This window comes from Phascolarctos cinereus, unplaced genomic scaffold (assembly GCF_003287225.1).
Source record: "Phascolarctos cinereus isolate Bilbo 61053 unplaced genomic scaffold, phaCin_HiC Scaffold_726;HRSCAF=1367, whole genome shotgun sequence".
NCBI lineage: Eukaryota > Metazoa > Chordata > Mammalia > Diprotodontia > Phascolarctidae > Phascolarctos > Phascolarctos cinereus.
This window is the reverse complement of record NW_027556098.1, coordinates 179072366-179100172: the sequence shown is the minus strand read 5'-3', so window position 1 is coordinate 179100172 and position 27807 is coordinate 179072366. Positions and strand designations below refer to the sequence as shown.

At 36.9% G+C, this 27807-nt stretch overlaps 1 protein-coding gene across 3 annotated transcripts in view; it reads right to left on the bottom strand.

Annotated features, from left to right (window-relative positions):
• Positions 1-416: 416 nt before the first annotated feature.
• CRTAM (cytotoxic and regulatory T cell molecule) overlaps positions 417-27807 on the bottom strand; it is a 40003-nt gene continuing 12612 nt past the window's right edge. The window contains exons 2-10 of one of the 3 annotated variants that reach the window (XM_020984883.2): positions 27408-27554; positions 23515-23667; positions 21762-21902; positions 18860-19021; positions 13464-13538; positions 11223-11300; positions 5817-5963; positions 3511-3597; positions 417-1118 (exon numbers count right to left, since the gene is read on the bottom strand). In XM_020984883.2, the coding sequence (XP_020840542.2) occupies positions 985-1118; positions 3511-3597; positions 5817-5963; positions 11223-11300; positions 13464-13538; positions 18860-19021; positions 21762-21902; positions 23515-23667; positions 27408-27554 (1124 nt within the window). In that variant the 3' untranslated portion in view covers positions 417-984. The remainder of the gene's footprint in view (positions 1119-3510; positions 3598-5816; positions 5964-11222; positions 11301-13463; positions 13539-18859; positions 19022-21761; positions 21903-23514; positions 23668-27407; positions 27555-27807) is intronic. The other 2 variants (XM_020984881.2, XM_020984882.2) reach the window with 2 other exon arrangements.

The following is a 27807-nucleotide window of genomic DNA, read 5'->3' as shown; positions in this document are numbered from 1 at the left end:
ATCTTACAATCTGTTTTCACCCTATGTTTCTTTTATCCTGATACCATTTTGGAATTTCCCATTTTTACTTTTCCATCCAGCCCAGATCAGAGAGTTTATAATTCCACTCTCCATATGGGAAGATGTGTACTTTTAAAGTTGTCCAAACCCAAGCAGGGTGATTTCAGAAAAACCTGGGAAGACTCATATGAACTGATGTATAATGAAATGAACAGAACCAGGAGGACATTGTACACAGTAACAGCAACGTTGTGCAATGAAGAATTATGAATAACTTAGCTATTCTCAGCAATACAATGATCCAAGACAATCCTTAAAGGATTAATGATGAAGCATACTATCCACCTCTAGAGAAAGAACCAATATTGTTTGAATACAGACTGAAGCATGCTATTTTTCATTTTTTTTCACTTTTCTTTTATTTGACTCTTCTTGTACAAAATGACTAATATGGAAATGTTTTACATAATTGCACATGCATAGCCTATATCTGGTTGTTTACTGTTTCAGGGAGGGGAGAGGGAAAGGAGGGAGGGATAGAATTTGGAACTCAATGCTTTAAATAAAAATGTTAAAGAATTGAAAAAAAAATAAAGAATTCCCCAACAACAAAAAAGTTGTCCAAACCTGTAATCCAAAAAATTTTGCTATTCACCATAAGTCGGCTGGTCATGTTGACCTTGATCCACAAGCCTCAGTAGAATCCTCTTGCTCTGAAGTAGTGTTTGGCATAGAACTAGGTAAACAAAAACCCCATTTATATCCACAGTTTGCTACTCTGACTTGGGTCAGATTGTCTTAATGGGGTACTGCTTACACTGTACTGTTTGAGGACAACAGTATTAATGTCCTGTACAGTCTGTTCCACTGAGGTCAAAATGAGCTCTTAGGTTCTTTGGATAAGCTATTGCTTATTTTCTTTTTAAAGTCAGTTATGATACCCTGGGTCACCCTGTTGTGCTATTTTTAACATGGTTTCAAGAATTATACATTAGTTTCTGGTAGATGATTCTGTTCTTGCTTCGATGTAGCATCCTGTATGTTTTCTTTTGGGTTCTTGGATTTTCTTTCCATATATGATGTTATAATATATTTCATACCACACTTGTGACTGAAACCTGGAAGAAACACAATACCCAGTGAAAATTTGTTTTAGTTTTTAAAAAAATCCTCCCTCCAAGTCCACATCCCCTAAATGACAATAACATATCAGTGAAAATTCATTTTAATTTTTAAAAAATCCTCCCTCTAAGTCCACATTCCCCAAATGACTATAAGATACAAAGACAATAAAAGTTTCCATTATCTGTAGTTCAATTGATATTTGAGGGCAACAAATACCTCCTTGTTCATTTATATAGGTGCAAGAAGACCCATTGTAAATGATTGATATTTGCAGGTTAATGTGTTAAGGGATTTAAAAGTTAAAACTAAAATTTACCAGCATAAATTAGTCATCTGAGTATACCATGATTCACCTGATTATTTTAATTCAGAGGTTTTTAACCTTTTTTGTGTCATAAACCCCTTTGGCAGTCTGATGAAGCCAATGGATCTCTTCTCAGAATAATGTTTTAAAATACATAAAATAAAAGGCATATGATTATAAAGGAAACTAATTATATTGAGATACAATTGTCACAATATTAAAAATAAACAAGTTCAGAGACCCTAGGTTGAGAACTCCAGTTTTGTTGTTTTGTATGCATAATATATAATATTAATAAGCATGGCACAAAACACTAAAATAGGCTGTGGGCATTTTCTCCTTTCTCTCAGGTTTTCATCCATTCAACTCATTCATATGCCTTCAAGTACACTCATTCTTTGATATTGTTTCTCACTGCATTAGGCCAGACAAAAATAAGCATCTATCACCTACAAGCCAAAATTCCCAGGAGAATTCAAATGCAATAGAAAAGACAGCCAGACTTTATTGCATTTCTTTTAGGAATTGATAGGTACAAACTAATTTATAATCATTGAAATAAAGTGGGTTTTAGTTAGGGAGATCAGAGAATCATAGAATATCAGGGTAGCAAAGGACCTATGAGATCACCTACAGATGAGGCCCAGGTAAGTGAGCTAATGACAGAGTCAGAAGGTGAAGCCAGGTGTTCTAAATTTCATCATCAGCATTCTTTCACCTATATCATGCTTCCTGTCTTTACACCAAAGATTTTGTGTTTTTGGGTACCAAATTTTTTTACCAGAAAGTTAAAGGGAATAAGTAATAACAGGATTATTTGCATAATTCACTTCTAGGAAAGAGGTGTTCAAGTAATTTTCTATGTAATTATTTATTATTTGTATATTATATATAATATATAACATATATATTTCTATGTAATTATTTATTAGAATCTTTAATTAAGGAATCTTAAGATCATAGGATCATCTGAAGAACTGCATTTTCCATCATGCATTTATTTCTCTACATCTAGGAGATACCTGGGTTGCAATATGATCAATGGGATAGGTTATAATAGCTTACAATAGGGTAAGTTACAATAAGATTTAGAGCTAGAAGGTGCCTTAGAGGCCATCTGGTCCACAGTCCTCATTTTGCAAGTGAGGAAACAGACCCAGCAAGTAAGTGAGAGGTGGGATTTGAAACCAGATCAGTCAATCAGCTCGCATTTATTAAGCACTTACTATGTGCTTCCTGTGCTACAAAGAAAGGCAAGAACAATTCCTGCCTTCACAAATGCTAATAGTATGATGGGATAGACAACATGCAAACAACTGCGTACATACAAGATAGGTACCAGATAAATTGGAGATAATCTTAAAAGGAAAGAAGTAGCATTAAAGGAAATCTGGAAAGGCTTTTTCTCAGAAAACAGGATTTTAGCTGAGACTTGAAGGAAGCCAGGAATGCCAAGAGACTGAGATAAGGAGGGAGAGAATTCCAGGTGTGGGAGGCAGCCTTTGAAAATCCACAGAGTGGGCAGATGGAGTGTCTTGTTTGAGAAACAGCAAGGAGAGAGAGTATGTGGAGGAGAAATAAGGTATAAGGGGACCAGAAAGGAAGGAAGGAATTGGATTATGGAGAGATTTAAAGGCCAAAGTCAAGGCCTTCTGACTCCAGATCCAGAACTGTTTATACTTTATGTACCATTAGAGAATCTCCCCTTTTAGATGCTTCATCCTAAATTCTTTGACACGTATTACACAAGTTCAATGAATTCAAAGAGGACAAAGAGATTTCCATATAAATTCACAGTCTTGTGTGAAAAGCTCTTCCTCAGAACCTCATTTTTGTGAATTTTCCCACTATGTATGTAAACTGGGCCTCCTACAATGAATATCACCAAGACTTGTTAGTATGGGGCTTATGACTAGAATATGGCTCTGTAAGGGCATATTTTCTTCAAAAGGAACAAAATATAGAGTAGCCCTAACTTGTAATAGAAAAGGGCAGTGAGATAGCAATAAGTATTAAGGAGATATTGAAAATCAAAAAACCTCATTCTTCAACTCTTTTATGGTCCCTTAGAATTAACTTACTGCGACCATTCTTCTCTTGGGATGATGTGTCATCATTATTTGACCTAGATCTATAACTTTCCAGTGTCAATTCTGAAAGGTTGTTTTCTGTGTATATAAAAAAAGAATAAATTAGTACTTCCTAGGGGTTATATAGATTATATAGATATAGAATTTCCCACTAGTGTATATAGTCGTATAAAATACATATTACTTCCCTTATTTCATCACATAACTACATGGAATAAGTACATTCAACCAAAGTGTTGGTATGAATAATATGCCACATTTACATACTGTTTTTAGGTTCACCAAATGCTGTCTTCAACAATGCTATGTGATAGTGAGAGATTTTTCCTATTTTACTGAGGAGGAAATTAAGGTCCAGAGAGGGTCATGGGATCAGAGATGTAGAGTTGGAAGGGTTCATTTAGTCCAGAGACCATTTAGTTGAACATGCTTATTTTAGGGATGAAAGGGAGGCCGAGGGCACTTAAATGATTTATTCAAGGTCACACAGATAGTAAGAGGCAGAGGTGGGATTTGAACCCAGATCCTTGAATTGTAGAGGGTCTTTTCTACAGTCACACAGCTAAACTGTAGGAGAGTTCCAAGTTCAATAATTTTTCTATTCACACCATCCTGCCTTTCTGATCTTTGTTTCTTTGTCTGTAACATGGGGGAACACAATATTCGCAATGCCTACTACCCAGGTTTTTGAGAAAAATCACACTGTAAATGTAACTCTCAGCTCAAAACCTATTTGCATATGACTCTTCTCATTGGTGGAGATTGCTCAATGCTCCATACCAGTATGAGGGAAGGAGTTGGTGAGCATTTCACACAAATATAAGCTATTTTTTGAGTGTCTATGTGTCCAGCACTGTGGTTAAGAGTATTAACAGTGGACAGGAAGTGATAGAATAGTAGACTCAAATATTGTTCAGAAAATACACATTATGATGGTTCCTGGCCAGCTTTGAGAATGGAAAATTGAAAAGAGAGGTTTTACTAACAAAGATAATATTTTCTTCATTTGTACAAGTACAATGGAGAAAACGAGTGACTGGGGTATTCTACAGCATTGTTTCTAAAATATGATGCCAAGATCACTGAAATTCTCAGAGAACTAGATCTTTAGGTATTAATCTAGGTAGAGCAGTAAGAACAGGATTGTATTGGTGTCAGTAAAACAGGGAAGGGACAATCAGGCCCTCCTATAATAGCACTTTTATTGTTGTAAACAATACAAAAAAAACAACTCCTAAGGACTGAAACCACTAATCATGGTGCCTCTAGCATACTAAATTTTGTTGTGTGCTATCAGTGCTGGTTAGAAATCATCCTTATCCCCAAATTCATTTTTTGTTCAGTCATTTTTCAGTTGTATCTTATTTTCTACGACCCCATTTGGGGTTTTCTTGGCAAAGATATTGGAATGGTTTGCTATTTCCTTCTCCAAACCAGTAGAAATGCAGAGGCTACCTTCATATTACAAGCCCAGTACTCTATTCACTGCGCCACCTAGCTGTTCCTAAGTCCATTTTTAGCCTACCTAATAACCCACAACATAGAAGATGTTTAGTTTTTCATAATAAAAACATATAGCTCTGATAAAGAAATTATTTATTTGTGAAGCATGGATATATATTCAGGGTTCAAATCCTTTCCAGTACCTTGAGAGAGATAATAAAAGGGACAGATTGGATTTTGATGTGAAATTTGACCATTAGAAGTAGAACAAGGACAACCGCTCCCTAGCCACTTACTGGTTAGGTGACTATGAACACATTATTTAATTTCTTTGATTGTCATTTTTCTCAACTGTAAATTGTAATAATACTTAGTCTATTTACCTCACAGGGTTGATGTTAGCAGAGCGTGCAACATAAATGTGAGCTGTTATTATTATAGCCAGTCCATCTTATACAGCCATAAAAGTGGCCATCTTTGGACCTGCTTAGGAAACTTTCTTATCTTGCTATAAATTCCCTGAACTACTTTGGTCTCCTGTGGCATTGCAGCCTATAATCACAAACTGGTACAAATGCAAAGACTACCTTCATATTGTTAAAAAAAAAAAAGTAGCTGAGCAATTTAGAGAATTCAGTGAGAAAAATTAGTCACCGGAATTGTGTACACAACCCTACAGGCAGTGTCCCAAAAATCTTAGTGCGGTTTTAAGCTTCAATGGCTTACAACTCCACCAAGACTTCTGGAATACTGTATAGGCAAACAACTAACAAAATGAAATATTACCTTTCCTTCCAGTTGTTTTTGACATAATGGATATAATATAAATGTAGCTATATTGTTTAGAAATTTACCTTTCTTCCATGTCACATGTGCTTTCCGTAGCTTCATTATAAAGAGTTGTACTATAATGAAGAGGACCAAAATGAGGAGGGACACAAGAGTAAGCAACAGAATTCCATGTTTCTTCTTTGTGATTTCTAGAGAGCTTGGATTTGCTTCTGTAAGAAAAAGTAGAGCAGTTTAGATATGAAGCATCTAAAGCTTCATATCATGCAAGTCTTGTATCTGACACTTAACTAGCTAGCTGTGTGACCATGAGCACTTAGTGTCCCTGAACCTCAGTTTCCTCATCTATAAAATGTCAATTATGATACCTATAGTTCTTATCTCACAGGGTTGTTGTAAGACTCAAATGTGATGATGCATGTAAAACACTATATGCAAGTGTCCCAAAAGTCTTAGTGCAGTTTTAAGCTTTTATAGTATTATTATTACTTATTAAGTATTTGACTCACACCACTTTATATTGTTATTTATTTATTAACATGTGGGCAGTGTGAGGACATAAAGAGCAGACTGTCTTATGCCTCAAGCTTCAATAGCTTAAAACTCTACTAGGACTTTGGTGACACCTTGTGTAAATGATAGCTTTTTTTCCCCCTCAAAATTATTGAACCACTGAAGTGTCTTTTAACATGCAATGTAACTGATTAGGGAACTTGGGAAATGATTCAAGGAGAACCTCAAGGGAGGGCATGATATTGTTTCCTACACACACACACACACACACACACACACACACACAGAGCTGAAAAGATGAGGACATTTTTCTCAACATCATCATAATCATTATCTAAATCAAACATGTACTTACTACAGGTAGGGCATTGAGGGAGGTAGTGTAGATACAATGAAGCATGAGATTTTGTCTGGGCTCTTTTTTAGGGCCTCATAATTATATGAACATAAACAAATAACATATGAGGTGAAGAATGCTAAATATCAAATAAGTAATGATAATAATATGAATAGCTCCCAGATCTATCTGTGATAGGGTGGGGACAGGTGACACTTGCAGTCCCCATAAAAGGGGAGACAAGTGGAGTCAAAGCTGAATCATGAGGGACTTCTGTACTCTACTATTGGACTTGGCCACCATATGAATCTACAGCACATTCAGACTGTCTTGGCAACTTGGTTGATGCCAGCTGGCATTATTTTTAACTAGTTTTAGTCTGTGAGGAAAAAGAGAATTAGGCTTGTTCTGCTTGGCCCTAGAAGCGACAACTAGGACTAATGGGGGAAGCTGCAAAGAGGAAGAGTTTGGCTCATTGTTTCCTAACAATTAGAGCCACCCCGAGGTGGAATAGGCTGCTTTGGGATGTAGTGGCTTCCCCTCACTAGAAGTCTTCCAGAAAGAAGATATCCCCTTATTGGTGATGCTTGGGGGGGGGAATTCTTATGTCACTTTAGGTTGAATTAGAGGGTTTCTGAGGTCCCCTGTGATGGAGACTCTCTGATTAAACGTCTATAAGTTCAGAGAAGAGAGTGATCCCTGAAATCTGAGGCAGCTGGAGAAGGCTCCTGGGGATTTGAACAGGTCCTCAAAGGAAGGATAGGATATAAAGTGGAGAGAAGGTCTGAGGGCATTGTGAATAGGGGGAATGACATAAACAAAGGCATGGCGGCTTTGCATCTAATGGTGTGCTAGAGGAATAATGATCTCTTTCTCTGTCTCTTTCTTCCTCTCCCTCTTTCTCCCTCCCTTCTCCCCCCCCAAAAAAAGAGAGCAGCTAATAATTCTTGACTTGCCTTAGTGATAATGTTATTCTTCAAAAAGTGAAGAAACCAATGAAGGGAACTTGTTCCAGATCTGATTGTCATCAAAAAGAACTTTTTGCTAGTGATGGAAATCTTAGAGGGAAGGAGCACTCCATCTTAGAATTTGTGATAAAGGAGAGAAAAGCCATACATAATTTTAGAAGCCCCTTAGATTTAGGGAGTATAAATTTAAAGGGTTCACAGAAAAATCCTAAAAGAAGCCTAGGAGGGATGAGAAGCTCTCAAGAATGATATTCTGAAGACACAAAGAGAAACAATTCTGATATAGAGGAAGGGGGGGGGAGATTGTCAGAAGAGAATATTGTGGAGTCACATGGAATGCACTGACAAACTTATGTTTTTAGAAGATACACACTAAAATATACATTCAAAAGCAGGTAACAGAGAATGGAATCAAATCTATAAAATAGTCTACATAAATAGTGCCAGGAGTTCTAAAACTCAGAATAAATTGAGGCTGGCAAGATAATAACAAAAGGGTTCTTGGAGACCTTTTGAGACCCTTAGGCCTCTCTAAGTCCAATAAGACTTAGTTTCAGGCTAACTGCTCTGGACCTGAAGATCTTACTGAATAATAATTAAGAAATCCAAAAAGAAACTATAGGAAGTGAATTATTCAAATTCAGAAATGCCCCAAACCAAAACCAAAACCAAAACGAAAAAGCCAGTGAGAAGCCCAGGGACAACAGGAAAGGAGGCCAACTGCAAAGCCCTGCAAACAAACCTACAGCCTCCTACCATGGCAAGAGAAACCAGTCAGAGGCGCATGTAGTCTTCAGGATTCTGTGAGTGGAAGCAGCAAGAACCAAGCTCTGCACCCTCAACCCTCATTGAAAAAGAAAAGGCCTCAGGGTGGTCAGAAAGTGCCAAGATGGGAACCTTGGAGAGCAGTAGCAACCAGAGCAATAGCATTTCAAGCAGAACAGCCAAGGCCCAGGGGCTCCAAGCTCCCTAGTACTGTGAGATACCTGAGAGGACCCTAAAGATCGAATACTCTGAACTTCAAAAATCCTGGGAGGCCTAAGCCCAAGAAGAGAAGGTCAGGTTAAGAATCTAGGAGACGTATGGCAAACCCAAGCAGGGCTGACCACCCCACCCAAAAATGCCACAAGGGAAGGAGCCTGGTCTGGCACAAAACCCCAATTCAGCATTTAATTTTTTTTTGTAGATCTAAAGATCCCAAAAAGGAATGAGTAACTCCATAACAATTGCAAGGAAGGACTCAAATAAAAAAATGGATTTTTTTCACAAGGATTATATAAATACTTATAGAAGAAATGAAACAAGATAAAATTAAATGAAAGCTCTGAAGGAGAACAAACAGCTTAAAAGAGCAAGGAATAAACTTTATCCAAGGAATAATTTCCATAAAAACTCTAGAACATAATGAAATTAATGATTCCATGAGGCAGCAGGAAATAATAGAAGAAAATAAAAATATTGAGAAAATAGGAGAAAATTTAAGTTATCTGATATAAAAAAACAACTGATCTGGGAAAAGAAAAATCAAGGAGAGAGAATTTAAGAATCATTAGATTCCCTAAAAAAATGATTTTAAAATATCTTGAACGCTAAAGTTCAAGAAATCATAAATGAAAATTCCCCAAATCTATTAGAACCAGGAGAGAAAGTAAAAATAGTAAGAATGCACCTATCACCTCCTGAAAGAAACCCCAAAAGGAAAAGTCTCAGGAATGTCATAACTCAGACCCAGAGTTACCAGGTCAAAGGAAAAATACTGAAAACATCCAGAAAGAAGCAATTCAAGTACCATAGAAGCACTGTCAAGATTACACAAGACCTGGCAGTTCTACAATAAATTAGAGGAGATCTTGGAATATAATATTCTAAAAGATAAAAGAGATTGGCATATAACAAGACTAACTTATTCTACAAGGTTGAGTATAATCTTACAAGGAAAAAAATGAATCTTTAATTTGATGGACAACTTGCAAGTATCCCTGATCAAAACACCAAAGCTGGGGAGGAACTTGGACATTTTAACACAAGAGTCAAGAGAAACTTTAGAAAGGTAAACTTAGTTGAACATTTGGAAGGAGCTGTATGATGGTGCAATGCTAACAGTCTAAGAGGGGGAGAAGAAACAAGTATCCCTTCAAAGCCTTAATGTGTTCAAAGGGTACTGAGGGAGTTGAATAAGAAAAACAGAGGTCCTGGGGGAGAATTGGTTCTGCTTTGAGACTTTGAAGAGGGAAAAGAGAAGGGAGAGTAAAAAGGAACATAATAATGTTGAAAGGAGGAAGAAGGGGTTGGATTTGCTATTTTTCATATGTGGGATGTGTATAGAGTATACAAACATGAAGGAAGGGGTGGGGGAGCAGACATTAGATTAATCTCATTCTTATCTGAACCAAAAAAAAAAGAGGACTGAACACCACAAAGAGTTTAGCATAAAAATACAACAAACTCAACAGGTAAACAAGTGGGTTGGAGGAGTGGTTAAAAAGAAGGGTAATAATACTGGGAAAGAAATTTGTTGTTGTTCAGTTGTTTCAGTTGTGTCTCTTTGTGAAAACCCCATTCGGTCTTTCTTGACAAAGATACTGAATGATTTGCCATCTCCTTTTCCAGCTTATTTTACAGATGAGGAAACTAAAGCAGATAGAGTTAAGTGACTTGCCCAGGGTCACATAGCTAGTTGAGCATCTGAGGCCAGATTTGAACTTGTGAAATTGAGTCTTCCTGACTCTAGGCCCAGCACTCTATCTGCTGTACCACCTAGCCACAAGGAAAACAAATTTATTCATATTGAAGGATGGAATTAAAAAGGGGGATAAAAGAACTAGAATATAAGGAGGTGCCTTAGATTGCCTCTTAGATGATTGAAAATGACTGAACAAATTGTGACATATGAATGTAATGGAATATTATATTATATTCCATAAAGTAATACAGTATTAGTCCATAAGAAATTACAAAAGAGATGCTATCAAAGAATCCTCAGTAGTATGAACTGATACAGAATAAAATTAGAAAAATTTTACAAACAGTAACATTATAAAGAAAAACAAATTTGAAAGATGTAAGGATTCTGATCAATGTAATAACCAAACTTATCAACTTAACTTAACAAACATGTTACCCACCCCATTACATACATTTTTGGTTATGGCCACCATGTGGATTCATTTTATTTTATCATGCTTATTTCTTACAAGTTTGTTTCCCCCTTTTTTTCTCTCAGTTTTTAATAGGGAGAAGGGTGGTTGGAAAGAAAAGGGTTAGCAATTGTGGTACCAAAGAAAAAGAAGGCCATCGAAATATTTTTTTAAAAATGAACAGTAGAGAACAAAAGTAAGTTCAAGAGGAAAGCCAGACAAGCAGGAAAATTTTGAAAGTAATATATAGAATTAATTACATACTTTTTTTAAAGCAAGTGTGAAATGGGTATTTGTGGTTTCATACAGAATCCTCTTTTTGTGTTCTTTTCTCTCCATTGAAAATTCTCTTTTTGGTGTTTGAATTGTGAATAAAAATACTTAAAAGGAAGAGGTGACCATCAGTGTCTACTATTGCAAAAAGGTCATTGAGAACTGAAAAAAAAATTCAATGAATTTGGTGATTAGGAGGTTAAAATGTCAAGTGCCTATTCATAGTGGGATAAGTGAACTTACCAGTGGTGAAGTCAGATTTCTGACTAGTTTGTTCATGTCCTGTTGTGTTAATATCCACAGAACTGAACTCTTCCATTACTGTTAAGTAGAAAAGAAGGCATGTTAGTTTCATATTTTTTTATTCCAGAGTAGTTTGGAGAGTTAATAGCAATGAGAACAACCTCATGTTTCTATAATTCCTTAGGATGGGAACTGGTCTTGTGATTTTCCTTGGCATAGAGAGCTCTCAAATGAGATGCAGGGCAATGCCTTCTCTGCTACTTAGTCTTTGAGTGAATATGAGATACCTTTTTGGTGTCATGGACCCCTTTGGCAATCTGGTAAAGCCTAAGGACCCCTTTTCAGAGTCATGCTTTAAAATGCATAAAATAAAATGCATAGCATTACAAAAAAAAGTCATCCATATTGAAATGCAAAAATCAAAACATTAAAAAAAGTTCATGGGCCACAGATTAAGAACTCTTGTAAGAGTTGCCTAGAACCCTGAAAAGTTAAGTGATTTGTCCCAGGTCACATAGCTAGTATATTTCAGAGGCAGTACTTAAACCTGGTTTCAAGGCCAGCTCTATGTCCACTACTCCACACAACCTTTTATAATTACTAAGGATTTAAAAAAATAAGTTTCTCACAATGATCTGGTGAGGTAGGTAATTGTTTTTGAGGGGATGGAGAAAGGTCTCAGTCTATGTCTCCATTGGTGTAGGGAACTCCTAGTAAGGAAATTTCCTCTCCCAAAAAGTGATCAAGTGTCAGCAACTGTTTGTCACTTATAGTTTTAGAGAGTTTTCTATGGCACTGAGAGGTTTAGTGACCTGCCCGTGGCCACAAAGCCAGTATGCATTCAGGGGCTTGAATTCAGGTTTTACTGATTCATATGGTAGCTCTCAATCTTCTATTTACATAAATATTCCTACCTCCAGAGGTAGTTATCTCTCAACAGTCACATAGATCATTTGTCTCTGAGCCAGGATTTGAACCCAGGCCTTCTTACTCCAAATCCAATTCTCTTTCCACTAAATTATGCTTAAATGAAATAAATAACATTTGATATCCTTGATATCCTTTCACTGTAAGGGCTTTCTATTATTTTTGAAATAGAGATTTCCTAATCAAAATATTTGGGGAAAATGTGCAAACTAACCTTGACTTCCTAAATCAGGGATAACTAAGGTAGGAGTTTTCTTTTTTAGCATGTAGCTGTGTAAGTGGCATAGGAGACAAAAATAGGGCAGTGAGGCAATAACCTCTTCTGTTCTATGAACAAGGAATAGAGGATTTGCAATACCTAGAGGCATAAACCAATTAAATAATGTTCTGAAACATAAGCTAATTTACTTTTTAGCCCTAATATTTGCTTACACATCTGTATAGACTTTCTTGTATTAGCTAGATGAAAGTGACATTTTAAAAGCAAGTAGCACCCTCTCTGAATAAATATGATGTCTTTGTGTAAGGATGTCATCGTTAAAACCATCTGGACCTACAGTTTGCTCAGCCCATCCATTGTCAGAGATTTCACACTGTTGCATAGTGCCACTGTGTGGTTTCCAGGGGAAGTAAGCAAATTGTGGCAAAAAATGAATGTCATGGTTCTGCTAGGAATGAGTATTCATCATGGAAGAATTATAGAATGATAGAAGGAGGAGGAGGAAGAAGAGGAGGATGAGGAGGAGGAGAAGGAGAAGAAGGAGAAGGAGGAGGAGAAGAAGAAGAAGAAGAAGAAGAAGAAGAAGAAGAAGAAGAAGAAGAAGAAGAAGAAGAAGAAGAAGAAGAAGAAGAAGAAGAAGAAGAAATAGGAGGAGGAGGAGAATCATTTAAAATCTATAATGATGTAGATAAACCTAGTCAGAATGGCATCATACATGGTATAGCATAGTGGATAGAGGACCCTGCCTCAAAAGCAGTACAAGTCTGGCTATGTAAATGCTATGCAAACCTTCAAAATAGATTTTGAATGCTGAATACATTTGGCTTTCATATCTTTGCAAATTTTGCATGTCTTTAAGTAATAAAAGGGGGGATTGAATTGACAAGGAATTGTAGTATCCCAGAGTCCATTATACTGGGAGTGCATAATGAAAGTAGAAATATTCCAGAACATCATAGTTCTAGAGCCATAATTCTAGGCATTGGAATTTTTCAATCAAAATTTTAAAAAGTTTAAATATCAGAAAGACACAAAAAGTAGGCATCTCAGGAATAAAATCTACCTTTTTAAGGCCTGCCAGCTTAAGGACTTACCAGGTAGAGTGGGATACTGAGAGGACTGAAAGGACAATGTGCTGTGCTCCATACTATCTGAATCTGAATCTGGACCTGTCAGAATTAAAGGGGAAAAAACCCCCCAAAATCTAAAAATACAGAGATTGACTTTTTCCAGATTGTGTCTGGAAGAAATTCCAGAATGAGTTTGACTCTTGTCTGTTTATTTTACAAAAGCCCTAGAACTACATGCTTTAAGGGACTTGCACCAGTTTTTGTCTCTCCCATTAGATTGTAAACTCCTTGGGGGCAGGGACTGGCTTTTACATCTTTTTGTATCCCCAGCACTTAGCACAGTGTCTGGCACATATAGGCATTTAATGAATGTTCACTGAATTTGGAACTCAAAGTTTTAAAAGCAAATATTGAAAATTGTTTTTACATGTAACTGGTGAAAAATTTAAAAAATAAAATACTTAAAATACCAAAAAAAGAAAAATGTTCATTGATCAATTGATTTCTACTTTGCATCCTATTTTTGGCCTATCTGTTGACCTGCTGGGCAATCTTGATGCATTCATAAGGTAAATGTATGTATTTAGGATTGCTACTATTTAAGAGGCAGAATGGCATAGTGACTAGAGAGCTAGCCTTGCAGATAGGAAGACCTAGATTCAAGTCCTACCTACAACCCATACTACCTATGTGACCTTGGGCAAGTGTTTTAACCTCTCAATGCCCCAGGCAACTCTCTAAAACCATAAGTTTCAAAGAAATTCCATACCTGGGAGCTCCCTATTCCACTGAAATCATAGGTCCAGGCAACAAAGTATATGTGGTGTGTGTATGTATGTATGTGTATAAGGATGCAAATCACATACTCATTATGTATAACACATCTAGATGTATGTGAATATATATTTTTTAAATTTATAAGTGACTATTCTCAAACAGTAAGGACTTAAATAGATTATGTGGATAGGAACTAGACATGTGATTTCATTGGTATAAAGAACTCCCAGGAGAGGAACTCCCTTTACTAATGTAAGTCAGTGCCATCTCTTCAACCATACTCTTAAGAGAGCTGTCTGAAAGGTTAAGTAAGTGACTTGCCAGGATCATTCAATCAGGATGTATCAGAGATGGGACTTGAACGTAGGTCTTAACATCTTCAAAGCCATCTCTCTGTTCTCTCTGTGACTTTGCCTCTCTCGGGTGCATAGTATTGCATTAAAATCTTTCTTTCTTTTAAGCCTAAGTTCCTTTTTAAAAGAAGGCATATAGAAAGCAATGCTTCCTTAACCTCTTAAGTCTTCCAGATTGTCATAAATTATTCTTTTAATTTACAGGGTCAGCTTAGTTCCTTCTGGTCAGTTTCATTTTCAGCATGGGTAATAACTAAATTATTTATATCCCATATATTCAACATGCATTCATCTAATATTAGGTGAACATTTACTAACCAGAGAATGTTTTGATAGGCATTAAAGGAGGTATAAAGTTTGGATTACACTCTATCCCTACCCCTGTAGGGGTTGCAGTCTAGTACATACTCGTGTAATTTATGAGAAGTCAAAGTGGCTTGGGTACTTAAGTCAGGTAAGGAATTATTTTAAAGATACTCCCCAATCTTTTTCACTTAATCACCCTTAAAAAGCTATGCTACATACTACCTCCTGTAATAAGAAAGGCTGAATGTTATTTATTCTCCTTTCTTAGACCCATCTTTACTTCAAGGTATTGCAGCTCCCTCTATTCATGTTTTCTGCCTTGATGAGGGAGGGGAAATCCTTATTTGATAAAAATAAAATATAATAATCAATTAGTAAATTCAAAAGCAGTATTTTAAAAAGAATTACTAGAATTCTTTTAACATCTCTTTGTACCAATATGGACTTATTAGCTAAATGAAAAAATGACACATAAAGTTCCTTTTTGGATACTTGGAGTTATTGTAGTGGTGGGTGCCAGGCCAGCTGTTGGTACTAGTTTGGATTCTAAACAAAAGAGCCAAATGTATTAAATGTGGAATCTTGATCACTTACACTAGGGAACCTGCTTTATAACCTTTAATCTGCATCATTGATCTACAATGACATAATACAGTAGTTGCATTTCTAGAAAATAAAGATTAATTTTCTCATGTTATACTTTGTCCTTATTATGTACAAGTACTTACTAAACACTTTGTTTTTTTAAAAAAGTGTCTTCCTACCTTTAATAAGCTTCCTATGATCCCCTCCTACCAAATAACATTTTACAGGTAGAGGTGGAGTGCAGACAATGAGTCATGAAAAAGTAGGAACATTTGAGTAAGCTTACACTATTTAATCAGGTTTCATGGGTCTAAGGGTTTTTTAACCTAGCTACTCAAAGAACTCTATTCTTTGTCTGAGAAGAAAGTGACCATTGGCGAATGCTTGGTGTGGAATATTGGGATGTTGGCAATTCAACTCCACAATTAAAATATGAAAGTGTTTCAAATAAGGGGCTGTCTTTACTTACCCCATATTTAGGAATTTTGTTAGTCATTTGTTCTTATTTGCATGAAGAGACAGATTAATATCATGTGAGCAGACAATTCAACACACATTTATTAAGCCCCTATAGGTACAAGGAAGGCACTGTGCTAGGCATTGTGGATACAAAGATGAAAAATGAAGTAATCCTTACCCTTAGGAGCTCACATTTACCTGGAGATATAATACATATAATAATATACAAGGTTCTCAGGGCTTCTGAAGCTCCTTGTAGAACCATAAAGTTCATGTTTATAGTATTTACTGCTTAGTCTTTACATGACATACATGATCTATGTTACTATTCAAGAGGAAGCTGAGTGTAGTGGGAAGAGCAGTCAGTGAACAAGTATTTATTAAGTGCTCACTACATGCCAGGGATACAAAAGAAGGCAAAAACACAGTCCCTGATCTCAAGGGGCTTATATTCTAAAGGAGTACAAAAACATGTAAAATATACATACAGAATATATGAAGAAAAAAATTGAAGGTCATTTCAGAAGGAAGGCACTAGCACAGGGCTAAGGGCATAGGTCGCCAGTAGAAGATGGAATTTCAGCTGATTCTTGAAGGAAGCCTGAGAAGCCAAGAGGTAGAATTGAGAAGGGAAAGCATTCGAAGACTGAGGACAGCCAGTGAAAAGGCACAGTTGGAGACAAAGCATTAGGTGCACAGAATGGAAAGAAGGTATATGGAAGAGAGTGAGATGTAAGAAGACTGACCGGGTTGTGAAGGACTTTAAAAGCCAAACAGAAGATTTAAAATTTGATCCTGGTGGTAACAGGGAGCAACTAGAGTTTACTGAGCAAGGGAGTGACGTGACGGGACCTGTGCTTCAGAAAAATCCCTTGGTATCTGAGTGGAAGATGGATTAGAATGGGTAAGGATTTGAGACAAGGAGACCAACCAAATGGTTATTGTAATAGTTTAGCCATGAGGTGATGAGGGCCTTCATCAGTGTTGGCTGTGTGAGTGAGGTTAGAAGGACATTCATGAAAAAGTTTTCTAAGGTAGAAATGACAAAACTTGAAAACCGGTTGAACGTGTGAGATGAGTGAGAGTGGGGAGCTGAGGATGATGCGATTGTGATTTTTGAAATATGTTGTTGACGTTTAGTGTAAGTGATAGGACTCAAATGTGGAGTCAATTAGGCTAAAATGGTCTTAAGGACCATAAATATATAAGCTTTGACAGACAATCTGTACTTTTCTATTGTCCTGACTCAGTTTAACCCTATGTCAAATATATAAATGATAATGGTTCCTGACTGGATGAGGCTTTGGTCAATTGCAGTGGCTATATGCCAATACCTATTTCTGGGATCTCTAATTATGGATGTAGACCTTTATCCAATTTCCCCAGGAGGGAAACTTCCCTACCCAAGTCTGCTATCAGTAAGAAGCCCAGAGAATTCTTACCCCCCCCACATACCACATCTGGGTCTTATTACCAAAGCCTCTTTTCACATCTGGCATTGATTACCTATTTTCAACCAAGCCCGTTTTTGAGGTATAAAACTGCCCTGCTCAGACCTCACCAATATTTTGCCACTGTACATATCTCTTTCACATGAGTGATCCTGGCTCTGTGTGGTCAAATCTCTGTCTATGTTACCATATAATGTGTGTGTTTGTGTGTATTTCTTTGCCTGCTCACTGTGCCAGTGGAGTAATAAATTTCTGCGCTAGCTTCCCAAGAACCAATTTTATGTAAATCCTTGAACCTGAGTCTTCGCTCTTACCTAGACTATGAGACCAAATAGCACAAATGACATCAAGTTTTAAGCCGTTGTAACTATGAGAATGTAGTGATGTTGGCAATAATAGGGACGTTCCAAATGTTGTGGAGAAGGATCAACGTTTGGAGGGAAAGATGATGAGTTCTATTTTGGACATGTCGAGTTTGAATGTCCAAAAGACAGATGGTAATGTGAGACTAGAGCTCACGACACTGGATCTTAGGGATGGATCTGGGAATCATCTGCATGGAGATGATAATTCAACCCATTGAAGCTGATGAGATCAACAATCAAGATGGTAGAGAGGGAGAAGAGAAATCTAGGATAGAGCTATAGGGGACACTCATGGTTAGCGGGAGACTGGGTTAGCCTCAGAAAACCCGGGTTCATCTAAGTCCTGATACTAATTACCTTCATCATCTAGCCTTTCTGAGCCTCAGTTTCCTCACTTGCACAATGGAAATAATAATAGTTGTTCCACTTATTTCACAGAATTATTATGAGGTAATTGCTCTGTAAAGTTCTGTGTAAATCTGATCTATGACTATAGAAAAGATTACATGGAGTTTTTTTCTTTGACAATAAATTGGCTTTCAAAGATAATCTGATGTTAAGGAGATTCCTAGGCCATCCTACAAGTTTTCAAATTCATTATCTAATTTATTAAATATTATTTGGCTGTTTACTTGTTTAAACTCAAAAGTTCCAAATATTAAGGAACACGCTTCTCCTATATACATACACAAACACACAAACCTAAACAGCAACCACATCACAAAAGTGGTAAGAAAGGTAAAATGCTAAAGCTGTCATCTTATTTCTGGCTAAGTACAAATAAACAACTTTCTTCTTTTAGACGCTTCTACATGCTTACCTACAATAAAATTGAGGTCAATTTATGTAAAATCATAATAGAAATGTATTGCCAAAGATTTATTTGTATGCGGTTTTGTGCTAGTTGTTAATCTGTCGAAGGCCTTTTCTTCCCTCCCCTCCTCTTTCCTTCTTTCCTTTCTCCTCCATTCCCTTTCCCAACAGTTACATCCTCTAGACCCAACTAGAGAATTTCTCCATCATGATAGAATTTGGGTCCTGAAAATGATCTTACTCTGGAAGATTTTGCCATCCCATTTCATTTGTTAGTATGCATACACATAATGTTAATTAACTGTTCTTACCCAAATCTTCAAACCAAAATGGCACTACCAGTTTTTCCCCTTGCAGGCCTTCGTGTCGGACAAGGCAGTTGGCTGTTGCATTTTCCCCATATGCATGAATTCTAAGAGTGCTTGTTGTATTACACTTTTTTCCATCCTGTTCAAATGTATGTTGAGTTTCACCTGCATGACAATTTGCAAAGAAATTTAAGTGGTGACTTTTTTTTATTTGTAAAGTCAGTTAGAGCAACCAATTTGTAAACTTGTGGGTTAAGTTCCCACTGATACCAGTCAGGCAGGCTCCCAGGTTGCACAATTAAGCTCAGACTTTTCACAAGTGGATGTCATTGGTCACAAGGATCACTTAAAAGACCATGGGTAGATCACTACAAACCTCTCAGCACTGAAGATCCAACTTAAAGCTCATGCCCTATCTATGATGGGTTTGTAGCATTATTGATCAAGGATAGTAAATTATTATTGTGAATGGTGAAGACAGAGGAGTTAATAGAGATTGTATCTACAGAAGCAAAATAGAACAAAAGTTTATTACCTGAATATTTACATATAATAATAGTTGAGATGTATTATCTGATCATAGCCTACAAATAATTACTAAACAATTATCTCCTTGTTATTTTTACATATCAAATTCTGAGAAACTAATAAATTCTTGAAATTGCTTTTTTTTAAAAATATATGTTATTTTCCAGAAGGCAGAAGTTGTAAAGATTTGGAAAGAGAGGTCCGGTGAAGTTCCTTCAGTCTTTACTTGGGCCTATGCCACTTAACATTTTATCCAAGATTTGGATAAAGAAATAAATTGCATCATTACTAATCAATTAATATTTATTAAGCCTACTATGTACCAGAAACTGTGCTAAGCACTGGGGATATTTAAAAGAAGCAAAAAATAGGCCCTGCCCTCAAAGAACTTACAATCTAATGGGGGAGACAACATATAAACAAATATATACCAAAGAAGGATAAATAGGAAATAATTGACAAAAGGCTTCCAATTAAAGATAAGATTTTAGTTGAGACTTAAAGGAAGCCAGGGAAGTCAGTAGGCAGAGCTGAGAGGGGAAATTTTAACATCTGATTTTCAGATGACCCAAGGCTAGGATAATGTACTGGATGTAAGGGTCAGTATCCTCCCAAAATGATCTTGACGAAGTAGAAAACTGGGATAAACCCTAGTAAGATAAAATCTAATAGGGACAGATAAAGAGTTTTATACTTGGGTTCAACAAACTGATTTCCTATACTCATGAGTATAAGATAGGGAAGGTGTGGCTAAAGGACATTTCATCTGAAAAATATCTCAGGATTTTAGTGAAATGAAAGCTCAATTTGGGTCAACAGTATTTTATGACAGCACCACCCTCCCTGCCCCGCCACCACAAAAAAAGGATATTACGATTTTAGTCTGTATTGGAAGAGGTATAGGTTCTAGTAATGAGGAAGCGAGAATCCCTCTTAATTCTGACTTGGTCAGACCACATCTGGTATATTATTTCAGTCCTGCTAACCACATTTTAGAAAATACATTGACAAGCTGGATAGCATCCAGAGGAGGACAATCAGAATTGTGAATGGCCTCATGTCTGTGACACATGAAGATTTGCTTTGGAGGAATTAGAGTTGGTTTTCTTATAGAAAAAAAGGTTCTGAGAAGAAATGTTAGTTGTCTTTAAATACTTAGAACTCTGTAAAGGGATTAGACTTTTTCTGCTCGGCCCTAGGGGACAGAACCAGAAGAAACAGGCAAAGAGACAGATATAGTCATGATGTCAGGAAAAGCTTACAGTTAGAATTATCAAAAGGGGGAATAAGCTGCTATCTGACCTCATCATTCAACTGAAAATATTCTTTCCAATAACTTAATTGCCAAATCTAATGATCTTTTTTTCAATCCTCATTCTTCAGCTCAGTATATTATGGAACTTCAGAGTGTTCTGCCTTATGAAATAATGAGCTTTCCATGCTCAAGAAGAGGCTGGATGATCATACATAAGGGATGTTGTCCAGGGGAATTCTGCATGGGGTAGGAGGTTGCATTAAAGAATAGATAAGGTTCCTTTCAACTCAAGATTCTATAATTCAGTGACTGCCATAATATAGTTACTTTGTTAATAGAACATTTTTTCATGCCTTTTGGTGGTATTGCTCTCTACATTATGTAGAACTAAAATCATATCTGCTCTATTTGTGAACATTAAATCAAATCTATTTTTATTATCTCTGAAAATGTTCAAGCATTATGTAAAGGGTTAGCTGTTTAATTCCTTTTATTTTAGGATAATGGATCAAATGTTGCTGAGCTATCTTAGACAGTACATTTTATGTTTTTGGCTTGTTTTTAATGATTAATATCCCCACAATCTGCTAATAATATTTAAAAGATTAAGGCATAATATCAGCTGGTTAGAAAGAATGCTAGATTTGGAGACAAGATTCCTCTTTTTTTTTTTTAAATGAGGCAGTGGGGTTAAGTGACTTGCCCAGGGTCACACAGCTAGTGAGTATTACGTGTCTGAGGTCAGATTTGAACTCAGGTCCTCTTGACTCTAGGGCAGGAGCTCTATCCACTGAGCCACCTAGCTGCCCCAAGAATACTAGATTTGGAATTAGAGTACCTGGATTTTAATTTTGGCTTTGTTCCTCATCATTTATGTGACCTTAGTCATCTCTCCGAGCCTCAGCTAATGCAAAGTGTAAAGGTTAGACTAGATAAAATTTAATATTCCTTCTAGTTTATTCAATGAATGCATCTGACAAATTGGCAAATTATTTTATATTGCCTTGTTTTTTCTCTGCCACTAGAGGGTACCAAAACATTTCCAAATACTTTGCTATTGAAATTAATGGAAATTTATGGAGTAAGGAAAGCTTGGAACTGGGAAGCATTTTTCATACTTACCATAAAGTTCAATGCCATTGCTCAAAAGCCAGGTTATCTGTGGAGGGGGTTTGCTTCCTTTTGTGAAACATTTTAGTAGTACCTCTTTCCCATTGAGAGTGCTGATGGTTGACACTTCCATTGTTGGCTTGGAAGGAGTTGCTGGATAAAAATCATTGAGGAAATTGGAAAGAAAGCATTATGATTACTAAACCAAACAAGTGTTGAAGGGTATATTATAATCCAGGATCTTGCAATCTCAGTACTCCCATCAGTGAAGCTTAATGTTGGACTTTTTAATGGGCCAGGCAATCTTTATTTCCTGTTCTGTTTCTTGTTCCATAGTAGCTGGTCAATTTCTGACTAATTGGTATATGACTAAATTTCATTGACCAGAGCTCTGCTACCAAATATCTGTGTGACCCTGGGCAAGTCACTGAGCCTCAGTTTCCTCACCTGTAAAATGAAGGGGTTAGAAAAGATGTTCTGAAAAGTTCCTTCCATATGCAACTATTTATAATTCAATGCTCTCCCCACTCCTATCGCCATTAAATCACTACATTCTTGATCCAGAAACACTATATTGTTACATCTTGGTCCTTTCCTTCTTTATTTGCATTGCATCCCACTCTTCTGTGTGTTTTCAGGAACACCCAGGAGCCATTTTTCTTCTCTCTGTCACCCCAACCCTTAGGTCCTTCTTTGAGTAGCAATGTAATTGCTAACTATATAACTTTATCATTAACCAGTTGGGCTTTATTGAATTTTTGTTCTGCAGACCAAAAGTCAACCTTTCAGAGGTAACAGTATAAAGTCTTCATTTATTTACTTTCTCTGGACCTTTTCCATTTTTAAAATGGAAAAGATACCTTTTAAAAATGAGGAGTCACACCTGAAATATCATCAGCCAACTATACTACTCTTACTTCCTCAAGCGTGAATTTTTCTTTCCCACCAAAACCCACCCATCCTTCTAGGCCCCATTGAAATGGTACTTCCATGAAGTCCTCACCAGCCACACCAGCTGGAAGCAATATTTCTCTCCTCTGAACATTAATAATACTTCATTAATACTATCTGTGACATTTAACTATAATTCAAGACAGCATGAAATATGTCTGTAAAGATCTTATCACATTAAACTATAAACCTTTGAGGGCAGGGACCATGCCTTATTCTTCCTTGAATTTTTCATAGGACCTACCAATATACCTATGTAGTGTATTGTATAAGCATTTGCTGAACAAATGAACAAATAGTTATTTTCTTACTACCTTTAGCACACATGCCACAGGTTGCTCACCCCTGCTATAGACGATGGTGATTATAAGGTGAGATAAACAGAAAACATTTCTTGGTTGCAAACAAGATTTTTGTAGCTTGAATTCAAATAATAATTTATGTCTGTGGACCATGTCAATCAGTCAACAGACTTTTATTAAGTGCTTACTACATTGGAGAGAAAGCATTATGATTACTAAATCAAACCAGTCTTGGAGGGCATATTATAATCCAGGAGCTTGCAATCTCAGCACTCCATCAGTGAAGCTTAAGTGTTGGACCATGTTAAGTGCTATGGATAAAAAGCAGTTCTTTCTCTCAAAGAACTCATATCCTCATGGGAGATAATATGAAAATAACTAGATTAATACAGAGTAGATGGAAGGTAATCTTAGAAAGGAGCTGGGAAAAACAGGAAAATTCTCCTGCAGAAGATGGGATTTGAGCCGTCTTGAAGAAAGCCAGGTAGTTTATTTGCTATTATAATACATACCTAATACAATCACATTCACTTCCTTGGTTCTCACTGGTTTGCTATAATATAAGCATTTGTATATGCCTTCATCCTGAAGAGTTACATTCAATATGCTGATGGTAAGCTGATCATTGGAGTGATGTAGTAGTTGGTATTTTCGATTTTTTAAAGCTGCAAAAGGAAAAGAATCATTGTACAGGAAAAAATTGATGATTAGATGACCCTAAATCAGCTTAGCAAATGATTAAATCCAAGAAGAGGGGTTTTTGTGGGGGTTTCACACACACAATTTAAAGGACAAAATGTCATTTATTTTCATTTAGCTGTTTTTAGATGCTAGTGTTAATAGCTGGGTTTCCTGCTACAGAATAAAGTTGCTTCTGCATTGATATTTAAGAAGTGATGGATATTTTTCTGTTTAGCTGAGATCTAAAATGATTCTGTTGATAGATTGGTAAGAAAACTGGCATAAGGGTTCTGTTTTGGTCATGGGTTAGAGAAGAACTGGAAGAAGACTGGACTATATTATATAATATATTCCCTCCTATGATTTATCTCTTTGAATCTGATTCAGTTTAAACTGTATCATTGTAATAGAGATGACTAGTGGGAAGAAAAGCTCCCGTAGATTCCATTGTTTTATCTATGTGCTATTGTTTTGTCATCAATACTGAACGGTTTCTAAAGGATTTAGACTTAGTACTTCAGCATTCAACAAAGAGCAAGGAGGCAACCCCACTGACAGTTAAAACCAAAAGCAAGTGTTTGAGCCAAAGTACATGCTTGACTGGAACCATAATCTCAAGCCAGGAAGTTATAGTGTGTTTCAGAGGTGAATTAAAATGAAAAGAATTAGGTCATTTTGAGGTACACGAAGGAGGGAGGGACAAAAGCTTCTGAAATGCTTTGATGTGTTTTTCAGTTGGTATGATTATAAAATGGAATGAAGAGAAGGTGGTGGACAATGTGGACAATTAACAAGACAATGACAAGAATTTTGGATTTCACCTAGAAATACATTCCACCCCTGGCCTTCTCATTTGTCTGATTGATTAGTTCCTCATAGAACCTTCATTTTAAGTCATTTCTCCTGGGTAGGCACATTTACTCCTTTATTCCTCTCTGGGCTCTGCTCCTGTTGCCCCAGTTTTTCTCCACTATGCCCCTGAAGGGTATCTTCCCTCTCTCCTCCCACTTTTCAGCTTCCTTTTACATATTGTTTCCCTCTGTTAGAACATAAACTTCTAGAGGGCAGGCATTGCCTTTCTTTTTGCTTGTATTTGTATTCCCACTGCTTAACACAGTGTCTGGCCCGTAGAATGCCCTTAATAAATGATTATTGACTGACTAGAGTATGAGGACATAGGCTCAAACTGTAGCTTTGCTAACTTACTAGATTCTAATCAGGTAGAGCCATTTGAAAAAATTCTGTAAAGATTCCAAAATGCTATCCATATCCAGAGAAAGAATTATGGAGTCTGAATGCTGATTGAAGCAAACTATTTTCACTTTCTTTGTTGGGTGGGTTTTTTTTTTGGTGGCTTTTCCCTTTTGTTCTATTTCTTCTTTCACAACACGACTAATGTGGAAATATGTTTTCACGATTGCATAACATATAACCTATATTAGATTGCTTGCTGTCTTGGGGAGAGGGGATGGGAGGGAGGGAGGGGGGGAAATTTGGAACTCAAAATCTTATTAAAAATGAATGTTGAAAACTATCTTCACATGTAATTGGAAAAAATAAAATGCTATTAAGAAAAGAAAAAATTCTATAAAGATGAGGCAAACATAAAAATTAAGGAAAGGAGATCATGCCCCATTCCTCTTTCCTCTAATGGTTTTGTCTGGCTGATCACATTAAGCCATCCTAAAATGGTTTTAATTGGTTTTTATGCTGTCAGTGTCTGGCCCCAAGTAATTGGCAGCTGATGCAAGAATCTTAGAGGGCACTCAGTGGGTTCTCTTCCTTTTCCACCCTACAGATGATTCAACCTAAGAGGGACCTTAAGCATTGGCACCCCAGGATCACACATTCAAACAGAGCAGGGGGGCCACTTAGTCCAACCCCTTCATTTTACAAATGTGGAAACTGAGCCCAAGGAGGCTGTATATGATTTTGCCTAAGGTCCGAGGTAGTAAGTGTAAAGATGCCAAAGTAAAGTACCTGCTAAAAAAAAAAAAGTAAAGTACTTGCTACAGTTCTGGAAATGCTGGAGGAACACAAGATACTGTGAAATCCTTATACTGAAGCTTACTTCCATGTTAGGGTCTGAGTGTTTCAAAACAGGTCAGTGTCCTTAGATCCTCATAGATTTTGAAGAGACCTTAGGAATCATCTTGTCCAGTCCCCCTCATTTTACAGATGTAAGACCTCAGATCCAGATAGAAGTGACTTGCTCAAGGTAACACAGGAAGTAAATATCACTGACAATTCCACATGCCTTGTACTCACATACTCCTTATCACTATCTCATAGAATCCCTCTCTTCCTGCAAGGCCCAGCTCAAGCACTGCCTTCTATTCAGTGGCTTTCCTTATCCCCTGTACTCCATCCTCTCCCCTGTACTTTTTTTTTTTAATGAGGCAATTGGGGTTAAGTGACTTGCCCAGGGTCACACAGCTAGTAACTATTAAGTGTCTGAGGCCGGATTTGAACTCAGGTACTCCTGACTCCAGGGCCCGGTGCTCTATCCACTGAGCCACCTAGCTGCCCCTCCCCTGTACTTTTATTTATCTATATTTGTTCCATGTATACTTTTAATGTGTTCTTAATCTCTCCCCAATTAGAATGTAAAATCCTTGGAGGCAGGGATTATTTTTACTCTTTTTATTTGTACTCCCAGTGCCTAGCACAGTGCTTGTCACGTGGTACATTCTTAATAGATGCTTATACTTTGATTAGCAGGATGGCACTTGAACCCAGGTGCTCTAACTCCTAATCTAGCATTCTTTCCAGTGAACTGTGCTGTCTCTTCCACGTGTTCCAGCAGATTTATGTTCCTACTTAAGTGAAATTAATCCAGGGGAATGAACTGGGAAAACATTGAATAGTTCCTTTTGGATGTAGGGCTACCATGATTCATTGACTAAAGATGAAGAAATGCATAGAGGGATTTCTTTCCCATGGAATGAAATATATATTGACAGCTTGTTAATCATCTTATCTTCATAATAAACAAAACACGATAAGATAAATAAGGAACTAGCTTTGTGATATGGTTTTTACACAAGAACTTTTCTTTTAGTCAGGTTAGGAAAACAAAGGATCTTATTCCTCTTAGAGGTCAAAGATACACATTTCCAGGATAAATGAAGGCCATCAAAGCAGGGGTATAATGAGCCAGCTCCTGTGGGTTTAGGAGAAATGATTGTTCAATTTTCAGTGTGAGTATTTGCACCTCAGAAATCAGCAAAGCCATAAATCAAGGGTTGATTTATTATTTTGTTGATTGTCTAGAGTTAAGAAAGTGATGGATAAAATGTTAATAGTACAGATTAAATGTTGTGGGTCCATGCATTTCCCCTCCAGAGAACTGCTTGTTAAACATTTGCCAGTACACCTCTGCCCCAAAGTAAATCTTTTGTCTGTTATTCAACATTCAGCCAAACATTTCAAGTTGCAGAAGGTCAGAAAGTAAAAGCTGCTGGTGGTAAAAATGTACTCTGTAAGTTGGGCCCCCTTCACAAATCATTCTGGTGGGGTTTCCATTTCAGATTTCCTGTTAGTAGGTTAGTATACAGAGAGCCACAGAGAGGGATGATTCAGATGTTACAATAGATAGGGTATAAAAGCCCACCCTTTCAATGACTCACTCAGTACTTCTTTACCCACTGGCTTATTCTTCATTAGTGGAAAATCCTTTATGTCAAAATTTCTACATATATTTTTTTTCGTCTTGCACACTTACCAGGATGCTTGTCAAAAAAAATGGTAAACCCAGAGGGGGATAACCATTGGAGGGATGATTCCTTAGCTTGAGAAATGACACATTTTAGAGTAAGCATCTGGCCCTCCTCCACAATGAGAGTTTCTATGTGATTAGTCAAAGACGCCTCTGCAAAATAATAATGATTATGATGATGATTAATTGTAATGATGCTGATGATGATAATGTTTAGGAAGACCAGTCTGCTTTTCCCAGAGCTGTTCCAAATGTTATTTGGGGATCAGATATCAGTGTTGTACAGTGCGAAAGAGCAATGGATTTGAAGTCAGGAAGCCCTGGATTTGAATCCTGCTTCAGTCATTTACTAGCTGTGTGGTGGTAGTCAATTCACCTGACCTCTCTGGGCTTCAGTTTCCTTATC